Source organism: Coturnix japonica, chromosome 2 (genome assembly GCF_054131305.1).
Source record: "Coturnix japonica strain WE chromosome 2, WE-NBRP24, whole genome shotgun sequence".
Classification (NCBI taxonomy): Eukaryota; Metazoa; Chordata; class Aves; order Galliformes; family Phasianidae; genus Coturnix; species Coturnix japonica.
This window is the reverse complement of record NC_140664.1, coordinates 47,789,066-47,813,996: the sequence shown is the minus strand read 5'-3', so window position 1 is coordinate 47,813,996 and position 24,931 is coordinate 47,789,066. Positions and strand designations below refer to the sequence as shown.

General features: G+C 42.2%; 2 protein-coding genes across 13 annotated transcripts in view; both read right to left on the bottom strand.

Annotated features, from left to right (window-relative positions):
• Window positions 1–9,060, bottom strand: part of CEP192 (centrosomal protein 192) — a 53,788-nt gene extending 44,728 nt beyond the window's left edge. For 5 of the 10 annotated variants that reach the window (XM_015855293.3, XM_015855295.3, XM_015855297.3 and 2 more), the window contains exons 1-7: window positions 8,932–9,060; window positions 8,105–8,335; window positions 5,918–6,043; window positions 4,892–5,046; window positions 3,354–3,400; window positions 1,782–1,914; window positions 1,318–1,472 (exon numbers count right to left, since the gene is read on the bottom strand). In XM_015855293.3, the coding sequence (XP_015710779.2) occupies window positions 1,318–1,472; window positions 1,782–1,914; window positions 3,354–3,400; window positions 4,892–5,046; window positions 5,918–6,043; window positions 8,105–8,271 (783 nt within the window). In that variant the 5' untranslated portion in view covers window positions 8,272–8,335; window positions 8,932–9,060. The remainder of the gene's footprint in view (window positions 1–1,317; window positions 1,473–1,781; window positions 1,915–3,353; window positions 3,401–4,891; window positions 5,047–5,917; window positions 6,044–8,104; window positions 8,336–8,931) is intronic. The other 5 variants (XM_015855296.3, XM_085539757.1, XM_085539759.1 and 2 more) reach the window with 2 other exon arrangements.
• Window positions 9,061–12,057: 2,997 nt separating this feature from the next.
• Window positions 12,058–22,976, bottom strand: SEH1L (SEH1 like nucleoporin). 3 transcript variants are annotated; one of them, XM_015855299.3, is made up of 9 exons: window positions 22,816–22,976; window positions 20,959–21,009; window positions 20,426–20,572; window positions 19,240–19,451; window positions 18,211–18,309; window positions 17,434–17,574; window positions 17,061–17,218; window positions 16,246–16,396; window positions 12,058–14,402 (listed from the first exon to the last, which is right to left on the bottom strand). In XM_015855299.3, the coding sequence occupies exons 1-9, from the start codon at window positions 22,924–22,926 to the stop codon at window positions 14,390–14,392; spliced, it is 1,083 nt and encodes a 360-aa protein (XP_015710785.1). In that variant the 5' UTR covers window positions 22,927–22,976; the 3' UTR covers window positions 12,058–14,389. The 3 variants fall into 3 exon arrangements, with proteins under 3 accessions (XP_015710785.1, XP_015710786.1, XP_015710784.1); XM_015855300.3 differs by having other exon boundaries at window positions 12,058–14,335; XM_015855298.3 differs by having other exon boundaries at window positions 12,058–12,811.
• Window positions 22,977–24,931: the final 1,955 nt, after the last annotated feature.

Here is a 24,931-nt window from a genome sequence, read left to right as displayed (position 1 = left end):
TATTTCTCCTCTGTATCTATCACTGAATGCAAATTCCAACTCAGAACCTTTTGGCAACGACCCCACTGCCCAGCTACAGCCAAGGTGAAGCAGGAGTATCTGCTTGGTTACCAACAATATTGTTTCCCCTATTGGACCCGAGGAGGGTTCCAAATGCTTACCAACAAACCCCTCATAATCCCTGGTATCATCAGTGGGAACAGTTGAGAGAGGAAGCAAGTTATAGAAGGTGCATCATAATTCATTCAAGGCAACACCTCAGAGATGCAGTAAGCTCAAACCCATATATACATGATCCAGAACTCTAAAAAGTAGCCCCAGAAATGTTAGAGTGAACTGCAGCACAGACTAAACTTGTCAAGCACAGGCTAGCTCTTACTGCAGCAACTGCTGACTTGCATCCTACCTTACTGCTACTTTACTCTAAAAGTCAAGCTAGCAATTCAGGATATCAATATTGCATTGATATCCTAACAGATACTTAAACAAGGTGCTGCTCAAGGTTACTCTTCTTTTTTGTTATCCTACAGCTTAGAAATAGAAATTATATTTTATCTGAAAAGCATACTTATAATAACAAGGCCTAAGAAATGAAGTCTTAAGTAGTCCAGCAAGAAAAACGCCCATCTTCACGAAATACCACTGATAATACATTAGTTATTAACCCAAGGACGAGTCTCCCATCCTATCAGAGAACAGACAGTAATCCAGCCTTAGTGCTTGGGTAACAAAACTGACTGCACAGGGTCTGGAACTGCTTATTGGGAGAAAGGAGGAGGACACAACAAAGATGAATGTAGAAAATCCAAATGAAGGCCTAAATAAAGACAACAGCATAACAGGAAACACTTGAGCTTTTCTGCAAGCCTTCCAGATTAATGTCTCTTGGGACAGCCAACTCCTTACCTAATTCCCCCATACCTTTTCTCATAATCAGCAAGATCTTCTGTAATAAGCATATTTATCAGCTGCTAGCTCAGCACTATAAGATAATAAATAGAAACACAGCTATACTACTTAGCTTCTCTTGTTCCTCTTATTTTTCTCCTCGGGAAAATCTTACATAGGGAAAAGAAAGTCAGAATCTCATTCGTAGTGCTTTGTTTCCTGCTTAGAGCTGTATTTGCTATCAATTACAAAAAAAACACCAAACATTTTTAACAAGAGTCCTTTGCTTAGGGCTGTCTGCTGAATAGAATAGTGTTTGGGTTTGTCTTGAAAGAATATCTAGTCTACCCCGGCAAACAATTCTCAACAACACTACCATGTTTCAGAGCTATGAGGAATTCTGAGTTTGGAACTCCACTTTAAACTTACTTGAAGAAAGTCATTTTCAGAAAGCTTCAGCGCTGCACAGCATTCTGAAAGCTTCCCTATGTCATTGTCTCCTCTGGTCATGTCAGGTGGTATCAGCTGCTCGAAATAAGCTTCCAGTTGGTTGTCAAAGAACTCTTCATCATCAATATCATCATCTATTGAAACAAAAGAAAACATCCCATTCACCCTTTAGAGGTATTTCATAAATCACCTGGCAGACTATCAGAGCAGCTCCATCATCTTTAATACAAGACACATTCATACAGGCAGAGCAGAATGATCCTGCTTTTCCACCTCAAAATAAATGGGGTTTTCTTTAATATTCCCAACACAAGTTTTTGATCAAATATTTTATACAGAATTATGCTTAAGTAATACATTTCTCCTCAAGCAGGTAGCAACATTGTGTCAAAATCCTACACGCAACTACCCAGAGAAAGCTATAAAGTTACAAATAGCCTTACCTGTGGAATCTCCTCCTAAGCTTGAAAGGGAAGAGAGTTTCTCATTTTCCAAAAAACTGGAAAGGCTAACGCTAAGATGATCACTTGAGGTTCCAGTTTCCACCACTTTTTCTGAAGGTTCAGATGGAGTAACCTGTGAGAAACATCCATATGTAAATCCACCTGTGAACGATCAGCTGTTGTATAAATCCCTTTTTAAGTAACATCTTAAAACTCTCCCATTCCTTCTTCCTCATCCCAGGAACTATTCTTGCACCAATGGATTTTGCCTGCCAGCTTCCACAATGGATACATGCAAGAAATACAGAAATCACCAAAGGGAAAAACCACCTGAATAACTTTAAAGATCTCAGAACCAAAATACTGAACTTCTGCATTAAGGGGTTCATCAGGGAAAATAAATACATAAAATCCTTCATCTTAAAGTACAGAGTAGGAAACTCACAATAGGTTTCTATAATCCTAAAGCAATGCTTCTTCACAATTCATACACCAAAATCAAACCCCTGTTGTTAGTTTTTGTTTAAGAAAATAGTAACGCAGTGCCTACTTTGGATTTAGTTTCACATTGTTTCATCTCTGACAGGTAGCAAAAAATCAAAGTTCAGAAAGGGGGAGACCTGTTTTGAAAGAGAGGTACTACTTTTCAATGACAGAGAGCATTCCACTGCAAGTCACAGGCCCCTGTGGCCCATAAAACACGCACACATGTACACACAGATCAAATGAAAGTAAACTAAAAGAATTTAGTAAATACCAGCTGACACATCAAGAAGCATCTGACAGCATCTGGCTGCAGCCTGAGGTGCATTTTCTACAAGGGCTGTGAGCTCTCATTCACAGAATCACAGAATTGTAGGGGTTGGAAGGGACCTCTAGAGATCATCGAGTCCAACCCTCCCTGCCAAAGCAGGCTCCCTACACCACATCACACAGGTAGGTGTCCAGGCGGGTCTTGAATATCTCCAGATATTCCCATATGCACCCAAAAGCATCAGCTTCTCTACAACAGCAGAAAGCAGCTGAAGCACAGACCTGCTAATACCTGATGCAGCTGTTTGCCAGCCATGGGAAACAAAGGAAAAAAATATCCAGGTGCAACAAGACTGAGATCTTAGAAATGGTGCAGCTTACATTGGGAATGTTGCATAAGTCATACGAACTAACATTCCTTGAAGCAATTAACAAGTACAGAGACATCACAAATCAGACTGATAGCATACTTCAACATCCAAAAGCATTCTAAAAGGTTCCTCCAAGGCTCTTCATTGGGGCAAACTACAATGGTGATGGTGATAAAAAGATTCATATGTGGATAAAGAATGAGCAGGCAGCACAGGGTAGGAATAAACAACAGCTTTCACAACAGAGAGATCAGGTGGAGTCATGCTCCCGTGGTGCTAATTAGGTGATGTGGAAAACAGGCAAAATGAGACACGACAAACTGTTGCAGCCTGCAGGTATAAAAAGCTAAACAATTAACAGTGTTTAATATCCTTTCCAAGAGAGAAGCCTCATACAAGATTATAGTTAGGATATCTTTAATTTTTCTGTACTTAGAAAAATTTTTACCTTGTTATCCTTGCTGTCTGGAAGAAAACGTATTCCAGATGGTAAATCTGGAACAAAAGAATATAGTAAGATCAGTATTTTAGTAGCATAACATGAGAACATACTAAGTAATAACAGTTCTATAGGACAGTCTCTTGAAATGTACATGTTATAACAAGGCCAAAGTTTCTGTGTTCATATAAGAATAATCAAAAGCATTTCAGAAACAATTAAAAAGGCAAGGCTTCAACAGGACTAGAACTGTAAACAGTATCTAAGACAATTACTGCCTGAAGGATTTCTACTAAGCACCATGAAGAAGATAGTGGCTCATTACAGAAGCCAAAACGAGCGTTATGTTTCACTGTTGCATTTCACTGTTGAGTCATTCTCTTTTTTTAAAATCATTCATAAGCAACTTCCACCTTTCTACTGTATTCTCCCATAACCAAATCATATGCTCCCCTATGAGAGACATAGGGAACTGGGTCTGTTTAGCCTTGAAAAAAGAAGGCTGAGAGGGGACCTGATCCAGTTTTATAAATACCTGAGGTGTGGGAGCCATAGTGGTGAGGCTGGTCTCTTTTCAGTAGTGCGTGGGGATAGGACTAGAGGTAATGGGATGAAAGTACAGCATAGGAAGTTCTGCACGAATGTGCAGAAGAACTTCTTTACAGTGAGGGTGACGGAGCACTGGAACAGGCTGCCCAGGGAGGTGGTGGAGTCTCCTTCTCTGGAGATATTCAAGACCCGCCTGGACACCTACCTGTGTGATGTGGTGTAGGGAGCCTGCTTTGGCAGGGGGGTTGGACTCGATGATCTCTAGAGGTCCCTTCCAACCCCTACAATTCTGTGATTCTGTGATATGTCCCACAAGACAGAGTTAACATCTAACATACAGATGTTAGCCAAAAAGGTTTGTAATTTTTAATAAGCAAATGGGAACAAAAAGTGGTTTCCAGGCTACAAACTTAAGCCTTGAATAAAGCACAACTTAAAACTGGATATCCAAGTGGCACTGCTCAGGATCAAGCCCAAACAAGGCACTCCCAGTTTTCCAAAGCACCTTGTTGCTACAGTTACTGTCACTTCAAGCCTACAATAAGAAATGACTGAAGACAATGCTTTAATGATAACAGTGGCTTATCAAGTTCCCTTTATATTACAAACCAAGCACTTCCTAACAGAATGTGTTGTCTACTGAATTATGAATCCTTACCTCACAAAAACGCAGATAGCTTTGAAGAAGGTAATGACCAGAAGAATTTATGAAGCCTACTTATTTGAAGGACCGAAAAGAATATAATCACATTAGAATCCCTCCCCCTCGTGTATAGTTAACATCAGTATCTGAACTCTTAAAACAAGTTACAGAACACTGTTCTGCTTCTGCTGTTCCATTCACACTATTCCAGACAACTTTTCCATACATTACAGGGAGGGAGGGAAGGGAGGGAAGTTCTTAACCTTTGCACTGAAAAGGTTAAGAACTCCACAACTACTCTATAATAAGTAACTACACTGAGAATAAGTGTGTAATGTTTCTTAAAGTTTAATACCTTCCAATCGTTCAAGTGGTAATACCTCAAGTAAAGTACCTTGACTGCAATGTGAATGCCTAACGACATTCTGGACTTGATTTCCAGGCAATGAATAGGATTCCTTCAGACTAATAATTGCAGGTTGAGGTTCTTTAACCTGTGTAGCAACTTCCCTAAAAAGAGAATTATTTCAGTTTAAAATAGTATAATTATATGTAATCAACATCAGCATACAACATCTCTCTGCATAAAGATATGAGAAGTTTTCCCACATTCATCCCCTGGAATTTGGTTGTTCCCATTAACAAATTCTACAAACATATCACCCATCATTTTTTAATAGAGGAATAGCATCGAGATTACAAGGGCTGCTGTTTCACAACCCAAACATCCCAGAGAAGCACTTAGAGCTATTTAATGCTAATATGTGCTCTCCCCACCCCCACCCCCTCTTATTTTTATTGTTGCTGTTGTTTTATCCCCTATTAGTCTCCTCTTCATTTTTGCAGAGAGGAAAGCCCAAGGGGAAGAGGTTCCTGCTGGGAAAATTCCATGATCCAACTGACAGCGAGTAAAATAGAAACTAAACAGGATTTTCCTAAACCCATAAATACCAGCAGGCTGTTCATATCATTAAATTGGACCTGAAATATAAAGAACATAATTTACAAAAGCTGCTACTGAACAGAACTATAAAGAATTTCACTAATTCTGCTCAAAACTTACTTTTCACTTCTGGTAGCCTCATACGTGATTACCTTACTGGGCTAATTCATATGATGTTAAAGCTTCCACATCAAGTGAAGCAAAATATTTTTACATTACACATTAGCTTTATTTAAATTAGAAAAGTCTAAAATGCAGAGAACAGGACATTTGGCAGGAGGATACATTACTATCAGAGACCCAATTTAGCTTGGTTTTTATGGCTGACAAGTTTCAAAGTCCAAACACATTCCATGAGTAGCTCATCGCTTATACAAATCTAAATACTGTGATGAAATACACATTTTAGGAAAGAATGAGTTTAACAGCCTCACTCACACGTCATCATGAAAACTGATGGCAAGCCTCCCCGCTGGCTCAGGATCCGACTGGCTACTTTGAGAAGATAGGGATGGAGGTGAGTTCTTTCCATCTTCTAAATAAGATGCCCGGATATCAGAAAGCCTGTGGAGGTGGGGAGGGAAAACACAATTGTTCTAATAAGCACCTCTACTTTGTGATCAAATAAAATCCTTTCTAATTTCAGTTCTCAGGCAATCACTGACCTCCTGTGTGTTGAATTACTTGAGTAGTTCTGCATTTATTAGCCAATCTGCATAGAAAGGTATGTATTTGTATCCAGAACATTCTCCAGTCTTTTGAAAATAGGATCACAGGCTCATTAAGAATGATCGCTAAGATCATACAGTCTGATCACAAATCAGCACCACCATGCCCACTAAGCACGTCCCTCAGTGCAACACCAGATTGTTTCTTGAACATCTCCAGGAATGGTGTGAGAGGAGAGAGGTGGTCAGCAGGGATAGGGAGGCAATTGTCCCTCTCTACTCTGCTCTTATGAGGCCCCATCTGGAGTACTGTGTCCAGGCGTGGAGCCCTCAGTACAAGAAAGACATGGAGATTTTGGAAAGGGTCCAGAGGAGGGCCACAAAGATGATCAGGGGGTTGGAGCACCTCCCCTATGAGGACAGGCTGAGGGAGTTGGGTTTGTTCAGCCTAGAGAAGAGAAGGTTGCGGGGTGACCTCATTGCAGCCTTTCAATACCTGAAGGGAACCTACACCCAGGAGGGGAGTAAACTCTTGGAAAGGGCTGACAATAGCAGGACACGGGGAAATGGTTTTAAGTTAAAAGAGGGAAGATTTAGGTTGAATGTTAGGGGGAAGTTCTTCACTAGGAGAGTGGTTAGGCCCTGGAACAGGCTGCCCAGGGAGGTTGTGGATGCCCCGTCCTTGGAGGTGTTCAAGGCCAGGTTGGACGGGGCCCTGGGCAACCTGATCTAGTAAATGTGTATGTTTGGTGGCCCTGCCAGGCAGGGGGGTTGGAACTACATGATCCTTGAGGTCCCTTCCAACCCGGGTCATTCTGTGATTCTGTGTGTGATTCTGTAATGGTGACTCCACCACTACCCTGGGCAGCCTGTGCCACTGCCTCACCGCTCTTTCTGAGAAGAAATTTCTTCTTAATATCCAACCTGAACCTTCTCCGGTGCAAGTTCGGTTCATTCCATCTCACCCTATTGCTGTTACCTGGGAGAAGAGACCAAGCCCCACCTCACCATAACCACCTTTCAGGGAGTTATAAGTTGTAGTGTGCAATAAGGTCCTTCCTGAGCCTCCTCCTCTTAAAGTTCTTCAGAGAACGACCACGTTCTTATTCTCTATGGCTACTGCCACTTTTGGAATGCACACTGAAGATAGGCCCTAACGGTCTGACCTTACTGTATATAATGGGAAAGCAGTAATGTAAACAAAGGTTTCAATTGTCACTGTTGGTACTAACCCTTGTTGAACACATCGTTATACACTGTATTAAAATTTAACTGGTGTCCATCACACTCCTTTTACATTACCCTTTCTAAAATGCGAGAGATTTAGGTAGTTTAATGTAGTACACACATTTTTTAAACATATTTTCTGAATGGCTAGAGTACACTCAAGGTAAAGAATGAAATTAAGCTCAAATGTTCATAGAATCATAGAATGGCCTGGGTTGAAAAGGACCGTAAAGATCATCTAGTTTCAACCCCTTGCTATGTGCAGGGTCACCAAAAACCAGCCCAGGCTGCCCAGAGCCACATCCAGCCTGGCCTTGAATGCCTCCAGGGATGGGGCATCCACAGCCTCCTTGGGTAACCTGTTCCAGTGTCACCACCCTCTGTGTGAAAAACCTCCTCCTAACATCTAACCTAAACATCCCCTTGTCCTATCACTACCCACCCATGTAAACAGCCATTCCCCCTCCTGTTTATACACTCCCTTCAAGTACTGTTATCTTTTCATTCTAAAAATCAAATTATTCTTTTACAGAATGACTTTAATGAAAAATTAGCTAGATTATGAGTTACGAACCTCATCTAGATTTTTCACTGTTAATACAATCACACTCTATTAATTAGTAAGCAGTGTAATCATCTACTAAGTGGCAATAATCTTTCCTTTCCAAATTAAATGGGTCAAACCAGACAACTTATAAGACTATTAAATAGAACTGAACAAGGGCCTCACCTGCTGTCAGGGCCTATTTTGTTCTTGGCAACAGTGGAAGCTGCAACAGGTAAGCCGGGGTTGGAGGAAATGGTGACGTTTTCCACAAGGACGCTGGCACTGCTATTCAGTGAACTGCCCAGGAAGCTGGGAAAGGTCTCATCGGCAATGTTTCTGAAGCTTTCCATAGCGCTATGCAATCTGCCTAAAGCAACACCCTGTTCGGAACAGTCAGCCCTGGTCCAACAGCATCTGGAAGTAAAAGAGCATATAATTACCTAACTCACGTAACAGCCTCACAAACGATACCTAAACGCAGCGGTCGACGCTGTTTGGCCATTAAACCGCCCGGAGCACGTACACGTTTAAGAGCGAATCGCCAACTCCGCCAACCTTTCAGGGCACTTTTGTTACCGCCCCATTCGACTTCCTAAAAAGAGCCGCGGCGCCGACGCCGCTCGGGGTGCCAGCCTATATTTAGCCCGCAAAGCCGCTTGGAGCGAGGCCGCCCTACGACATTCCCCCAGCAGCAGCCACCTGGGGAGCCGAGCACTCCGTGACGCGATCATCTGCGGCCACAGCTCCAGGCGGGAGGCCCCGACCCGGCACCATCTCCCACCTCCCGGACCCAACGACCCGCACAGCGCTCACCACCCCGCAGGCCGGGACCCTATTTCCCGAAGCGAAGCAGCAGGGCCGCGTCCCGCCGCCTGTTTCCTGAGCAGCGGAAGGAGCCGAGTGAGAGCAGCGGCCGCCGCCCAACAGCCACAACTTCAAACTGCCGCTCACTCTGCCTTGGCCCGGCCCTGCCCGGCCCCACAGCGCCCACAGAAGCCGCCCCCGCTCACCTGGAGCGCGGCGGAGCTGCTCCACACTGACCCCAACGAGAAGCCCGCGCGCGCGTTTCACCCCGCCCCGCCCCGCCGGCAGCCAATAGGGGGAGAGGGCGGGGCGAGCAGCGGGGAGACGTGGAAAGGAGAAGGTTGGAGCGGGGAGCGCTGATTGGGTGAGAGGGTTGAGGCGCGGTGTTGGCCGTTAGGCGGGAGGAGGCTGCCCTCACAGCGAGGGCTGTTACAGTGTTTGTGTTAGGAGTCTGCTGTTGCCGTGCTGTTGTTATGTGAAACGCTTTATTTTATTGATATTGGATGATAAGAAGATCCTATACAGTCCGTGGAAGGTCTGATTTCAGTTTTGAAGCATAAAAGCCACGTTTTGTTGTAAGCAGAGGGTGTGAAGGTCATGTTTTCCACACGAGGGGCTGTATGCCTATAGGACGTCAGGAGGGTGCTGCTGTTGTTCCAGATCTTACAATGCACTTACGTTATATTCCTGGTCTGGGGATTGCAAAAACAATAGAATGAAACTGTAAAATCCTAAAATTATTAAGGTTATTAACTCTTCTGGTACAACTTGTGGCCATTTCCTTGGGTCCTGTTTGTTGCCTGGGAGAAGAGACCAAATCCCTCCTCAGCACAACCTCCCTTCAGGAGGCTGTAGAGTGCAATGAGGTCTTCTCTGAGCCTCCTCTTCTCCAGGATGAACAATCCCAGCTACCTCAGCCACTCCTCATCAGACTTGTGCTCTGGAGAACCACACACACAGCAGCATCGGGACCTCATACTGTGCCCAAATAAGTTCAAAACAGTCAAAACAATGACAGACAGTAAAAGAAACACCTCCAGGCTACTATGTTAAAGCAACAAAGCCCTAAAACTTACAGTCCTGAAGTTCAGGCTGAATTGTGTTGCTAGCATGCAGAAAACAGTACAGGGTAAGGGTCTCCATCCTGGGGGTTCTGCTATTCCTTGTCCCAGGTCCTGCATGTAAGCACAGTTTATTATCTTGAGTCATGGAAGAATGAGATGAATAAAGGCAAATTAGAGAAAGAAGATCTGGAATTCGTGGAGGAGAAAATCATCATTTGGAGAGACACCTGTGCAAAATGGCAGGCACCTGAAAGGCATCAGCCACAAAACAGATATAGTTCATCTGCTGAAGTCAAAGTACTTGGCCAGGCCTGTGGAAACATGATTCATTTGCACTGAAAATGTGAACAGCATTTTCCCATCACTGAGTAGGGTCACTGCAATTAATCAGGATATCTAACAATAAAACATGTTCAGTACAAGAAAATAATGTGCCCATGTGTCATGAAGGGTTACCCAGCCTGAGGGTGTATGGGCATCTTGACAGTAGGTTTGTATAATTCCATAATGCACAAGGACATGGAGGCTTTAATTCCTTTTGTTTTCTTTGTACATATAAACAAATCACCTCTAGCAAGTACACTTTTAATTAATAATTTATCAAGCTATTAGAAATTATTACCAGAAAATTAAGCACATATACAATAATAGTATAGCAGCCATCAGGAATATCAGCAAGTATATATATATATATATCACATGTATTATTAAATCTTATGGGTTACTACAAATATACACGTTAATATACAAAATGTCCCTACAGCACTCCCCAATCCAATCCCAAGTGTGGGGGCAATACACAACAGTCTCAGTTCAAAGACCATTTGCATCACAGACCATGGAGCCAGCTTATAGTCAGTCTGGCATACCCAGTGAACATCCAGTCTGTTGAGGAAGTCCCGTAGGAAAAGCTTGTGCATGGAAAGTCCCCAGAGAGCAAAGAGGAGTTCCTTCTAGGATAGAAAACAAGACATTAGCACAAAGACGTAAGAGGGTGTAAGACACAATTAACTTGGCACAGCCAGCAGGTGCTGCTCATAGGAAGGAGCGCTGGTTTTCCCTGATACAATAAGAAAAGCAGTAAAGAACAGACTAATTGCTGTATCACAAGATGTGATTTTTTAAAGGGGCAAGGGAAATTCTGCAAATGGCTTAAACCTTGAAAAGTGTATTTTGCTGTTTGCATATCCAGAATGTTCTCAAGTTTTAGGAACTAATTCCAGTCCAGTGTAAGAGGTTTTCTGTTTGTTTAATTCATAAAACTTATTCCTGTACTGTAATGTTATTATTTAATATCTCCATGTTTGTCTTATTTTCAATCGCATAACATTTCGGTTGTTTACCATGCAAAGTACAGCATGGTTTCAAGAAGAAAAAGAAACATTAAAAAAAACTTCTTGATAAAAAGGCTTTTACTAAACCTCCTCTTTTTTCCCACAGTTCTATTCCTGCTGGCTGAAACCTCTTGGCACCCTACCTCCATGCTCAGTCAGCAAGCACTCCTTCACAGTATAGCTACCTCTTACAGCTAAATGAAAATTAGACTCATCAGAGACAACCAAGAAACAAACGTGATGGATCTGAACAAAATATCTTAAGGTTTTATGAGTAAATATAGCTTTTAGAAAGCAAGGGATATCCAGAGCAACTTCTGAAGAATGCAGGTTGCCCTGTGATTACCTTATGCTAGTGATCTAGTCTGGAAAGTCACAAAAGCCCATTCTGAAGCATGTGGTAGTATCAAGAGCAAGAACTGCCAGGAAATACACTGATAGTTTAGGTTTGTGTGGCACAGAGCCCATTTATCTCTCCTCCCCATTCAATCTGCTGAACCAGCTCCACGTCACCTCCTACGGTAATGCTACTCCATTGAAACTCCACGCGCTAATGGTCCTGCTTTATCCTCCTGCTGCCAGCCCTGAGTCAATGCCAGTATGCGGAGTGCACAGCCACGCTATTCCCATGCTGACCCATCAAAAAGGAGGCTTTTAAGTCGTAACTGTTTCTTCAGTGTCCTAAGTGAACTATCCAATCCTTGGAAATCTGAGGCTGGTGGAATTGAAATCTGACATCTGTAACAGTCTGTAAACTGCCAGCGCATCCGTAAGAAATGTCAATGAGTTCAGTGTGCAGTAGAAAAACTTACTATCCAAATGCACATCCAGAAGGGCACGGCTTCTTAAACCCAAATATAGGAGAATGGACATCCGAACCCAAAATCCCAGTTAAAAACAGCTCCACTCCATTACAAGAAAGAATATACTAACACCGCTTTCAAAATAATTTTATTAGTCAACCACAATTATAAAATTTAAATATTTATATGGCAAGATGGGAATTTCTTTTAAAGTAACCCAACATTCCAAATTGCATTTTGCTGCTGTATACACAGGAATGGTTCTGTTTCTTTTACGAGTTGATCCAATGTCATCCTTCAGTTATTCAACCACTTCTTGAAGATATGTCTAAGTTTGGGAATGCACTTCACATTTCTCAGTGCAATATATGAAAGAAAAAATTCAAGAGCATGATAAACTGATTCCAAAAAGAAAAGGGAAAAACAAAACCAACAGGGCAGGCACTTTGAAGTTGGCTACTCCATAAGGTTCACATTTGCACGTGTTGTTAATCTGAAGTCTTTCAACTGTGACATGTTCCTTTGATGCACACAAATAACTGTTCCAAATGCCGCAATTTGTTTCGCAAAACATGCATGAAGACCCCAAATGTTTTAAATCTTCTGGAGGACAGAAGGAACACAAAAGCAGCCGGAAATGGAAGCATTCACAAACATCAGTATAAGGCCCTTTACCATTTATTCAAAGTAACGTGCTAAACCCCTTCATTCTCAGGTAATAAATTAAGAGGCCGAGATACACATCGTCTGCGAGGGTGAGGATACTGGAGGTTGGCAGTGTCAGCATCGCAAGAGTGCTCTATCAGAGGAGGAGGAGGAAGGAGCTGGGCGTGACTGGACCATCTCGATCCAGCCCGTGGGGAATCCAGAGGGGGAAAGAAATACCTGAAACAATTAAGACAGGAACAAAACACCAAAACAAAAACAAAAACAAAACAAAAAACAAGAAAAAAGAGAAAGGCAGTAAATACAAGGAGAACCAAAGGGGAGAAAAGACATGCTGGAAAAACAAAACCAAAAAAAAAAGCTTTAGTATATCCATGCCAAAACCAATAGAACATAATAGCAGAAATCAAGGCTCGTAATTCAAAATAAGACAAATTTGGAAACTGTTCTTTAAAGAAAAAAAAGTTTTGCCCTGAAACTCATAGAAGGAATTCTGTAATAATAATTCTAGTACACATTTTACAGAATGAATGAACCGCTTTGGAATAATTTGATAACACATCTCTGAACACGCTTTCACTCTCCCTCACATCATTCCTGTGACCTGTTAACAGCTTTCAGTAACGCCCCGTTTGCGACACAAGTTCAACATTAAAAATCACGTCAAGTACATTTTCTGCGGATGCATCTAATTCAGATGAACTTCACTGGACTTCCAGAGCAGACATAAAAACATCACATCGCTTTTACAATAGTTGAAATTTAATAGCTTACATTTACAGAAGATAACTGCTTTCAGCCAAGTACAATCTGTGTATATTTATGTATTTCTGCAAAATACTCAGGATCAACTTCAGCTTCCCGGTGACTCCAGGACTCACAATGACACCACGCCATTTTTCTGCTGCTTTTATTAGAACTTACCCGTAATGCTCGTGTGTTTTAGTCTAACTACATGAGATACCTACAGGTGTTGTCTGTTTACAGTTCTGTGGACTTGCCTCAAAGAACAGCTGTACACTTTATGAAATGAACGGACAATCCACAACATGGCTGCATTTTGGTTTCGACTTGCGTATGGCTCAAACGTTTGCTCAGGATTTTAGTTACGCATGGAATCATCGCCACAAGAACATACAAACACGTCAGAAAAAGTCTGTGTCAGGATGAAGAAAGCTTGACAGTACTTACAGAACACATATTTTAAGTCATACTAAGTTATAAACCAGGCAATAGCAAGCTATCAAAAGCTACCATCTGTACAATTGTCAAAGCACAATTTTCGCTTTAAAACTAACAGTTGCATATATTACAAAGCAGTTACAAATCTGTGATGTTAAGGAATCTCAGTCAAGTGTTAAACACTATGAAATGTAAAACACAGCAGTTATCAAAACAATTTTAAATGTAAGTTACTTTAATGGTCACTTCCCTCCTCCCATCCCAACCAAGGACAAGATTCCCATTCTGACTCAAGAACAAGCTCATTGGACAAGTTATTTTAAGAAACTGCTCGGATGGAAGATTTTTTTTTCTTTTCTTTTTTTTTAACAAAAAGCTTCTCCTAGTATTTTTCTATCAGGAGTTTCAACAGTATCAAACTGTGCGGCCTAGTACAAAAAAAAGTACACAACGTGGTTTAAAAAGGTTTTTTGAATAGCGTTTAGTAGTTAGCAGGCTGCTGGTGTCTTGGGAGAGGTCAAACGGCGTTGGGGAGGGGAAAAAGGAGTTCATTTTCCATTCCTGTGTGCATGCAACAAGCAGCAAAACATCAAAGTTACTCCAGTTAGCTTGGTATCAGCTCTGCTTTCTGTTAAAAAGGACATAATACAGATGGAGAAGGGAAATTGTATCACAAATCCAGACATACATAATTATATCAGCATAACAATATCACCCTACCAACTCCTTTCCAACAATCCCTATCTTCTATTTAGAAACTATTTTGGCTGAGAACCCACTTTGGTGACTGTGTTTTAACAGTTTCCCAGCGACCCCAATGTGCCTACGCCGTAGCTATTTTATGTGTTTAAACATACCAACACCAAAACATCACATTTGTGGTTATAAAGTAGATTGTGTAGCATACCAATTTAGTCAAATGTCAGTAAATAAATCTTTACTATAAATGTTAATTGCTAAGAAATAGTTAGCAACTGTTTATGCAGTTCATGCCAACATGATTATAACAGAAATCGTGTTAAGTGCACCTTACTATGAACATGTCCCAGGATGGATTAGATTCCACAGCCTTACTTCTGTAAACCAAAAGTGACTCCCAATACCTAACTTTCAAAACACAGAGCGATGGAGGAAATCTAAAATAACAGCACAAGTTTCAGTTTCATGATGGCTTCCTACCAATGTAAGGGAGAGAACCAGCACCACTGGGGTGGGGTATGGTTGTCTTTCTGGCAGCACGGCTTAGATAAGGAGATTATGGATCCACCCCCTGTACTGAAGAGGTATAAGATGGCCTCTATCTCCTCCCTGCAGGAGCACAGACCTCTTACAGCTACATGTCTTTCGATATTCCATGTCCAAGATGGGAATAATTCCAGCACTTTTTGCTACACAATAAGTAGCGATTGGAACCAGATGACCAATATAATTTTGGCTTCCTTTCTCTTTGGAGGCTTGTCCCATAACCACCTCTTGCTCTCCATTTTTCTTGTGAAGAAATGTGAATGCCTTTCTCTCTTCAATGGAGCTAGGGATTTGGAAGCCAGAAATGCCATTCTGAACTGCCAGGACTGCACAGGGGTGGTAGAAGGGGGAATAGCAACACTCCAAAAACTATCCTAGTGCTTTACTGATGGGCATTTTAAATTAAAAGAAAAAGATTTCCATTGGTAGCTGTATATGGATGGAAATGAAGGCATCTGGGGAAAAACTAACAGAGGAGGGCAAAGAACCTGGAAGATTCTGCTGTGGGATTTGGTCACACCAAGCCCTTCTATGGCACACATCCTGTAAAGCTCTGTACTCACTTCACCTTACAAATGCAGGACCCAGAAATTTCTAGAGCTGAGTGTACACAAACTAAAAGCTGGTTTTGGTTAAGGCAGTTTAATTCACCTATTCAGTAGCAGTTAAAGAATAAAAACATAGAAAGCAGTAACAATTCCACTTGTATAAGGAAGATTAAAAAAAAAACCAAATTTTTACTCAAATGATGTTACACCTGCAAAAATGCAAGTAAAATAAACAAACTCCAGCCTATGCTTGTTGCAGACCTATGCTACAAAGTGTCTTTCTTTTCCTTCTTCCATTCTGCTACACTATCCCAGTCAAAAACAGATTTTATTGCTGGTATTTTCGCTTAACTTCGATACGTGCATCTAAATGGCAGTTACAAAGCAGTATGATCAATTTCTCCTGATTCAGAACTACTTCAGGAAAGTTTTTAAGAATGCAAAAAGACTGCAAGTAAAAACCATTGCTTCCACTGCTTGTTTATACAAGGTAATTCCTCTCACTACTAGCATAGCAGACACTGACACAAAGCAAGGCCAGAATAGCTTGCAGTAGTATTCGTGCAATAAGTGACACCACACTTTAAAAGAATACAAGACATGAAAACTAAGTGAAATTAAGAAGATTCAGAGAAGAAAGCATTTGCTGAGATCCAGTCCCTCTAGCAGTTAGCCTACCTGCTGGCAGATGATCCATTTAGTGAATTCTGTAGGCTTGTATTGGCTGAACCAAGAGAGGCGTTAAAAATCCCCTGCTGGGAACCACCGTTGACCGGACTCCCGTTACCTTTCAGTATACCAGTACACTTCCAGTTGTCCATGTAATTAGCTGCAAATGTACACAGACAGAAACTGTTAGACTCTGAAAGTTATGGTATTTCAACTGCTGGGTATCTGGTGTGAACTAGAAATCTACTTCAGCACCAACATATATATTCTGAGTAGCTGGTCCTTTAGCTGCTTGGCATACTCTGCCTATCCATTATTTAAACCTACATTTTGTTCAGTGGTAAGAATGAGTTTGCTTTATCCTTAATAATAGGCCAACTGAGAAACTACTGAGAACAGATGAGGAAACTGCCTGAGTTTTGTTGTCTCTGCTTGAAATTGGAACAGAAATACAAAAAAGCTCAAAGGGAAAAAAAGAAGAAGCCAGATTGCCTGTTCTTTAACAGAACACAGTTTCACAGGGTTTGGCAGCAGGCAAAGACAACAACTCAATACAAATTAGTTCTAAATAGTGACAATTTTACATAGCTGTGATCTGCTAAAACAATTCAAGGTTACCAGATATAGCACAGTAACAGCTATTCACAGAAACTTAAATCATTCCCATGTTCCAGCACTGTATTTGCTTTTTTGTCCGGAACGTCAGTGTAAAAACATATCATTCACTGATCTAACAACCTTTTACACCAAAAATACTTCCTCAAATACATTCAGCATAGCACAAAGCCGATGAACTTGAAGCAGAAGACCTGTAGAGTTCTTACCCTTCCAAAGCCTAACGCAGCCGTCATCGCCGGAGGAGGCCAGCACCGTGCCCGTGATGTTCCAGCTGACTCGCCACACCTGGGAGTTGTGATTGTCAAACTGTGCCACGATGTGAATTTCAAACTTTGTTAATCCTCCAGATGAAGTCAGCTCTTTCCTGTTAAAGAGAGGAGGGGCAGTTTTGCACACAACTTCTGGCTTGAATACGACGACAAAAAGAGGACTAGATCCTTCAAGAAATGTATTTAGCAGCTGCATAATACATTAGGAGTACTAAGAGTTATCCTTTGCATCTCAGGTACTACTAAGAAAGACTCTACAGGATGCACTATATCATACTGAACCATGCTCCAGTCTTCCTTTTAAGCTCACCTTAGAGGTTTTAGTGTGAAAATCCGTACATCTTTGGTTGCCACAGCTAAGATGTGAAAGGACCTTCCCAGATTTGGGGCAAACGCAATATCGTGCACAGGATCTGTGACTGTCATCAGAGCTTCTGCTTTCGCATATTTCCTGTTGGGCATGAGAAATTACCATTAGTGCCATTAAAATTGCCAGGCTCACTAATCATGTAAAGTAGACATAACAGAACAGGGAAAAGGTGGTTGGTTAGAATACATAACGATGCACAGCTGTAATTATTTTAACATAAATTACATTCCAGCTAATAACTACAAGCTGATTTCTTCAGAAAGTGAATTCATCAGATACATTAACTACTAATGTCATAACAATGAATGTATGGGACCTGTTGAGTCATGGCCTGAGCCACTGGATGATCACGTGGGGAAAGGACTTGGTCAGCCCTGGGAGCACAGGTGAAGGCGATTCAGCTGTGTGACCGGAAGGGATTCCTTGTGCAAAATTCTGCACAAAAACTTAGCAGAAGAATAAAAGCCACTTTCCCTTTAAAGTTCCAGTAGGAACACTAGAGTTTCTGTGCTGACAGAATAAAATTATCAAAATCTGCCATTTCCTTCGACATCTGTTAGCATTCTGAGGTGCCTCTCCTGTCCAAAGCCTTACAGACAAAATTGAGGAGTATTATTATTTCCCTCTTCACTCCATAAGGAACAACAGGAACGAAACAGAAGGCTGGACATTACAAGCTATTCTAAGATCCCACAAATACACTGTTATTTAGCATACCTGGTATTTTCATTGTATTCATAAATCTGAACTTTAGCCAATATATTTGGACTGTTGTCGTCACTTCCGACAGCTATCATTGGAGAATGTGCTCTGGAGCTGGAAGTAAAAAGATACAAATTCTGTTACTAATTATTTCACAAGTAACTTCCAAAATTTAAGACACGCACGTGCATATAAAACAAAAAGATTGCCTAGAAAGAAATACAAAGCATTATTCATAGTTATCAGTACTACCTCAATTCTGTTCTCTTGAACGTCTACCTTATACAACAAATAAAGATAAACCATTAAGGGACACTACTTGACAATTTAGTTCAAGACAACAGATGCCCCCAGACATCGAGATTAAATTCATAGATGTGTTTGTAGTGAAGTATTTGCTCTAAGGAATATAGCAGAATCCGCATCCAATGCAGTACTCTCAGTGACTGATTTAGGGGGTTTTCATTCAGATTCTGGAAAACCAGTTACAAAAGGTATACGAGTACTAGTTTTTAAATCAACTTTTAGCACAGCTTCTGAGGGTGATGTAGAGATAAAGCCTATACTCTTAACCTTTAGGACAGATGACTTATGTATTCTTCAGGGTGGGGATAACCCAACCATCACATTCCTCTGGTCTCTTTCTGACCAAGTAGGTTAAATCATGACTGAGCCCCTGAAGATACAACTAAAGGAATAATACAACCCTTAGGCTTTGTGTTAGTAAAACCTGTGGTTCCTAGCACTGCTAAGGGTGCACATCCTTGTTACCTATGGTGACAACTTCCTGAAGCAAAGACATGGGAACGCTCTCTTCATAAACACTTTTCCTCAGGAAACTCTCAGCTAAGTTTTGTGGGATAAAGAAAGCACGTTGCAGTTCTTTAGCTTGTTAATCACTACTTGCAATTAAGATGTGAATAGAACCTCACAGGACAGAATGACGTTCTATAACACTTCCCTGAACTAACACTTCCATAATGAACATTTTGGATCTTCTGCTTACATAGTCATAAAGCAACATCTTCAGCTTTATTAACATACCTTGAAGGATTCCACGAAATGCAACTGCAGCTTAGCTTACATGAGATTTCATGCTGCAGTGACCACTGACTGAGGTTCATCACATCTGGGGCTTCGTAAATCCTTACAACTCCATCTGCTGAGCAAGTCGCTAACATAAGACCCATGTGCTTGGGAGCAAACTTCACATCTGTAACAGATGTCCTACTGTCTACCAGAGTGGTCCTCTTTACCTGCGAAAGAAAGGCAGAAACCCTTGGAAGTCTCCATCTGAAATGCCTTTCCTAATTTGTTGACTTTAGTCCTGTTGCCCAGAAGCAAGTGAAAGTCTGATAATACCACTTCATAGCATCATTTACCTCTTCCATCCAGAACGAGAATAACTTTATACACCGACTTAATGGGAAAAAGAACAGAGTACTGCACTGTTGCCATTTCAAGCAAGGACAAACACACTGTGATATCAAAGTGCTGAGAGCAACAGAAGTTGTTTAGATTAAACTTCCAAACTTCAACGTTGGGAAGCTTTAGTACAAAGTAGAAAATTGCAGATAACTGAAGGTAGAATACAGTACTGGAGGAACAGTACATTTATAAGACTGAGTATCTGCAAAAAAAAAAAATAAAATAAAAACTATTATAGAAATTCCCCCTGTGAAATGCTACCCAGAAAATCCACTTCTGAGCAAAACATTTTATTCTCCAAACCTGAGCTACAGTTTCAAAGAGGAAAAAGAATGGCACAAGATGGTTTCATATGAATGAAGAATAAAATACCTACAACTTCAATTCCATCACGTATGGGATTCACGTCTGCAGGTTTGCAGAACACCTAAAAATACCAATATTAGTGACACTAACTGGTCTGAATGTTGCCATTTTGCTGTCTGTCCAGAAGTCCTGATAGTACTCCTTCTATTTTGGAACACTGCCACAGATGAACAAAATAAACTAAAGTCAAGGACACTTTCTATTAGAGAAGAAAACCTCCTGCAGTCTGTTTCAGGAATAGCAAATACGTTGCAGACTCCCAGATGTCCAGCAAACGGTATTTACAACAACTTCATGTTCAGCCTTCTGTGTAATGCTGGAGTTCAGACAGTTTAAAGCTTCAGTCCAATACAATAAGCAAACAAATCAACAAGGAACAGCAAAACTGTTTTTATGGGCACATGTAAGAACTGTAATTAACACGTTAAAATCTTACCCAGTGACTTTGGCCTCGGAGTTTATCATTGGATTCTCCCACTATTTCTTCCCACACAGCTGCCGTTCTATCAAATGAGCAGGAGGCCAAGACCTGCCCAAACTCAGGATGGGCCCATGTCACGCGCCACACAGAGCCGCTGTGTGTCTGCAAGATAACACAGAATGGGACAGTACAGAGAAACACGTTACTGCAGGGGAACATGAAGGGCTTACCACACACTTTTGTGGCTGTAAAACAGAAGTAAGCAGTCTGAAGTAGTGTGACCATTCCTGTGGTGCCTAAATTCTTACACAAAGTTCAAAGCAATGGCTGAATTCATTAATTTCTGTAAAGTTTTGCTATTATTTAACTGTTACAAGGTAATGAAGAGCACATCTAGGTACTGCTCATTATTGCTTTCAAATCCTACACTCAAAAAAAAATAGTTGCCAACTAAGATTCTGTCTTGACAGGAGAAATGGAGTATAAAATCTCTACAAAAAGAAAGAGAGAGATCACAGCATTACTGCGTAATGACTATTAATACAAACCTTCCAGCTTGCAGTGCAATGCCAATCCCCATTTTCACTCTTGTCCCAGACCTATTGAAAAAAAAACAGAAGACAATCATATAATTTGTAGATAAGTGCACTAGATAATAACAGAAAACACAGCCACTCAGAAAAGGGAAATTACTATTGGATGTTCTCATGTGGAATAATCTGCCTGGCACACGACACAACTACACTACACTCAACTTCCTTCCTACCGATATGAAGAACAGGCACACGCCTGCAAAATAAACCATCACGTGAAGTCTGTCATTTTTAAACAACGTACTGCTCACAAGGAGACATTATGGTAGTGTTCAATACTTCATTTTGACATTACATCCCAGTAGCAAATCACTGTGTTATTGCAGCCATCCCAACAAGCTCAGATGTGGTCCCCAAATGTTGACGTGGCTCCTGGCTGTCATCTCAGACAGAACAGAACAGCTCTGTGGGAGAGGATCTACAGAGATTGTGGATTGTGACTGCAAGTCAAAGCAAGGCAGCAAACAAAACAAATCTAGTGGTACAAAATGGGGTAAAAGATCTTATCGTTGCTTCTAATATTTCTGAATTGATCTATGAACCACAAACAAGTAACGCAACCTCCTATTCTCTGTTTATTACCCTGATGTAAGAAAAGCCACCAATCTTATCAGCCATGAAATGCTGCAACTTCTGTGCAGCTGCTGTTCTGCAGGGCCCATTTGTGGAGGGTGGGACCTACATCAAAAATAACATGGCTGTAAAACTTCTCAACAGTCTCATTAAAGACTCTGTTATAACTGGAAAGCTACACTACGTGGTTAAAGGTGTGGTTTCTAGAAGTTCTACCTACATCTTGGTGTCTTACTTTTTAGGCTTCAAGTTCTACACACTCAGCCCGATCAAAGGCTGTTGGCTCACTCCTTGGGGCTGGGTTGCTTTTTCTTTTCCTGTTGCTGTTCACAGAATCACAGAATCAAAAGGTTGGAAAGGACCTACAAGATCATCTAGTCCAACCATCCTCCCTTTACCATACCTATAGAAAAACCCCTAAACCATATCTCCTAGCTCCCTATCCAGACACCTCTTGAACACTGCCAGGGACGGCGACTCCATCACCGCCCTGGACAGGCTATTCCAGTGCCTGACCACTCTCTGAGAAAAACTGATGGTTTTGTTTGTTTCTTAACACATGATCAGAAAGAAGAAGCCTTTTGCTTGCATACTGGGTTCACATCACAGGGTTCTGGTACTGGGGTGCTGCAGGGCGGCTTGTGTGAGCACAGCCCAGTCGTACTCCATGTCAGCTCAGAGCTCCAGCTGCTCCAACAGGACCCAACGCTACCAGAGTTGAGTGATGCTGGTTGTGCACTTAGAGAGCAGGTTTAAGGAAGAGAAATAATGCCACAGAACAGCAGCTGGGAAAGAGGGCTGAGAGATGCGTGAGAACAGCCCTGAATCACAGAATGACCCGGGTTGGAAGGGACCTCAAGGATCATGTAGTTCCAACCCCCCTGCCTGGCAGGGCCACCAAACATACACATTTACTACATCAGGTTGCCCAGGGCCCCGTCCAACCTGGTCTTGAACACCTCCAAGTGCCCCTGCAGGCACCAAGGTCAGTGCAGGAGGACAGGAGGAGCTCCAGGCACACAGCAGCCGCTCCCTGCAGCCCAGCAGAGGCTCACGAAGGAGCAGCCCGTCCCCCTGCAGCACCGCGATGCCGCATGATGCGAACCCAGCCCCGCATCACGCCGTGGCCGCGGCCGGGACTCGTGCAGGCTCCGCAGCGCGGCCCCAGGCCCTGCCCGCCATGGCCGCGCCGCCCGCAGGCCGCGTGCGACCGCCCGTCCCGCCCAGTGCCGCGCCCACCTTGACGCTCTGGTCGCTGGAGCAGGTGGCCATGCGCCGCCCGTGGAAGTCGAAGGAGACATCGTGGATGAGGTCCCGATGATCCGCCGCGATGCTACGCGCCACAAACATCGCGGCGCCGCCCGGCCGCCACGCTCACTGCGCTGCGCCTGCTCCGCCACGCCCGCCCGCAGCCAGGAGGCGGAGCTTCGTGCGGGGATGCAGGGAGGGCTGCCTCCTTCGGCTCTGGGTAAGGCACGTGTAAATCAGCACTAAGTGCCGTGCCGCCGTGACTGGATGCCGCTGGCAGGGGGTGCTGTGCAGATGGAGCTCCCCGCCTTGTTCCTACAGCATCCAGGGGGTGGGAGTGGCAGCGCACAAATGCACACCGCGCTGCTCAGTACATTGGCAATGGCAGGAGAACATAAGCGCCCTCGGTTACTGAGTGCAACCACTTTGTGCCGTGTAGCGAGGTAATGGGATGCGTGCTTGGACTTGGAGAAACATCAGATCATTTGCAGTTTCCAGTCACTGAGCCATAAATTTGGACTGCAATATCTAACCTCAGGCTGAGCTGAGCTGAAGACCTGAATGAATGAACATTCAATTCACGGTGATGTCTGAGGCAGAAAACTCAGTGGTATTTCCACTTTATTATTTGCTAGATCACATACAGAGGAGTGGCATGCTGAATCGGGGCAATACTGATACTTATTTTTGAATGTTTGGATTCATTATTATCTGTAGATTACATTAAATTGAACCACAGCATAGAAGAAAGAAAAAATATCTCTAATAAGGTTAGTTTTCCACTTTTGACACTGTATGCTGACGTTGTGCTCAAGTTGACTGAATAAACCTGCGTAACTTCATTAACTTCAGCTGGAAGTTCAGCATGACTCTATTAACATTGGTGGAGATACTCAAAGCAACTGCTGGAGTATCAACTGCTTCATGGATAAAGGCACTCTGGAAATGCAAGTACTTTGATTTGATACAGTAGTACGAGTATTATAGAGCAATTTGATTCAGGGGAAAAACAATCCAGCAAATCCAGTCATTAAGTAGGTTGATTAGCTTTGAATCTCCAAAGCTTAATGATCAGAAACAGTTTGTAAACGTTTGGCAAACTGCCTGGAAGTGTTCTTGTATGTGTAAAATACTGTGTTCTACAAGTGGTGAGGCAGTGGAATGGGCTGCCCAGGGAGGTGGTGGAGTCACCGACCCTGGGGGTGTTCAAGGAAAGACTGGACGTTGTGTTGAGGGACATGGTTTAGGGGGAGCTATTAGTAATAGGTGAATGGTTGGACTGGATGATCTTTTAGGTCTTTTCCTACCTTGGTGATTCTATGATTCTATGAAGTTAGAAATCTAAAGATGGGGGTTTCAGGCAAAAGCACCCATAATTCAGCAGTATGTGAAAGATAGGAGATAGATTCCGTTCAAGAAAGAAAATACCAGAGTTAAGAGTGTAAGTCAAATGAAGTGACTGACAGATGGCAGAAAGAAATCAGCAGCTAACACAGATTACACGGGCAGATGTGGGAATAGGTAAAGTCCACAGGTCTTCACATGAGTAAAGTGAGAGTCAAACTCCTATGCATGTGTAGAGGAAGTGGAAGAGTGAACAGTGTCCTTTATAGGACATCCTGCTTTGTTGCTGCTACAATCACAGATTGATTTACAATCTAATTTTGTTTGTTTTGACAGGAAATCAATTGGGTGTCCCAATCTGAAATTAAAACTTAATGTTTATCTAAAAAAAACAAGAATTCTTACGTAGATACCAGAAAAAGATAAATGACAACTCCAGAAATCACATTTTACCACATAATGAAGAAAACCTTACTGGAAGACATGGTAACTAAAATAGTTCTTGATTAGCCTAAGAAACACCATTTGGGCAAAACAGTCATGATCAAATATAGCTTTAGCAGCACAAAAACAAGTGAGCTAAGGGGAACCTGAAGTGGTGTTATATAAGCAAGGGGCTTAAACTGTTCTCAGTCAGATTAATGTGCAAAGAAATGCAAAGGAAAATGGAAAGAACATCCAGACATGCAACATAACTGACAGCTAGGAAGGTAGTAATGGATTCGTACCAGATGGATATGAGGGTTGATCTCAGACCATATAA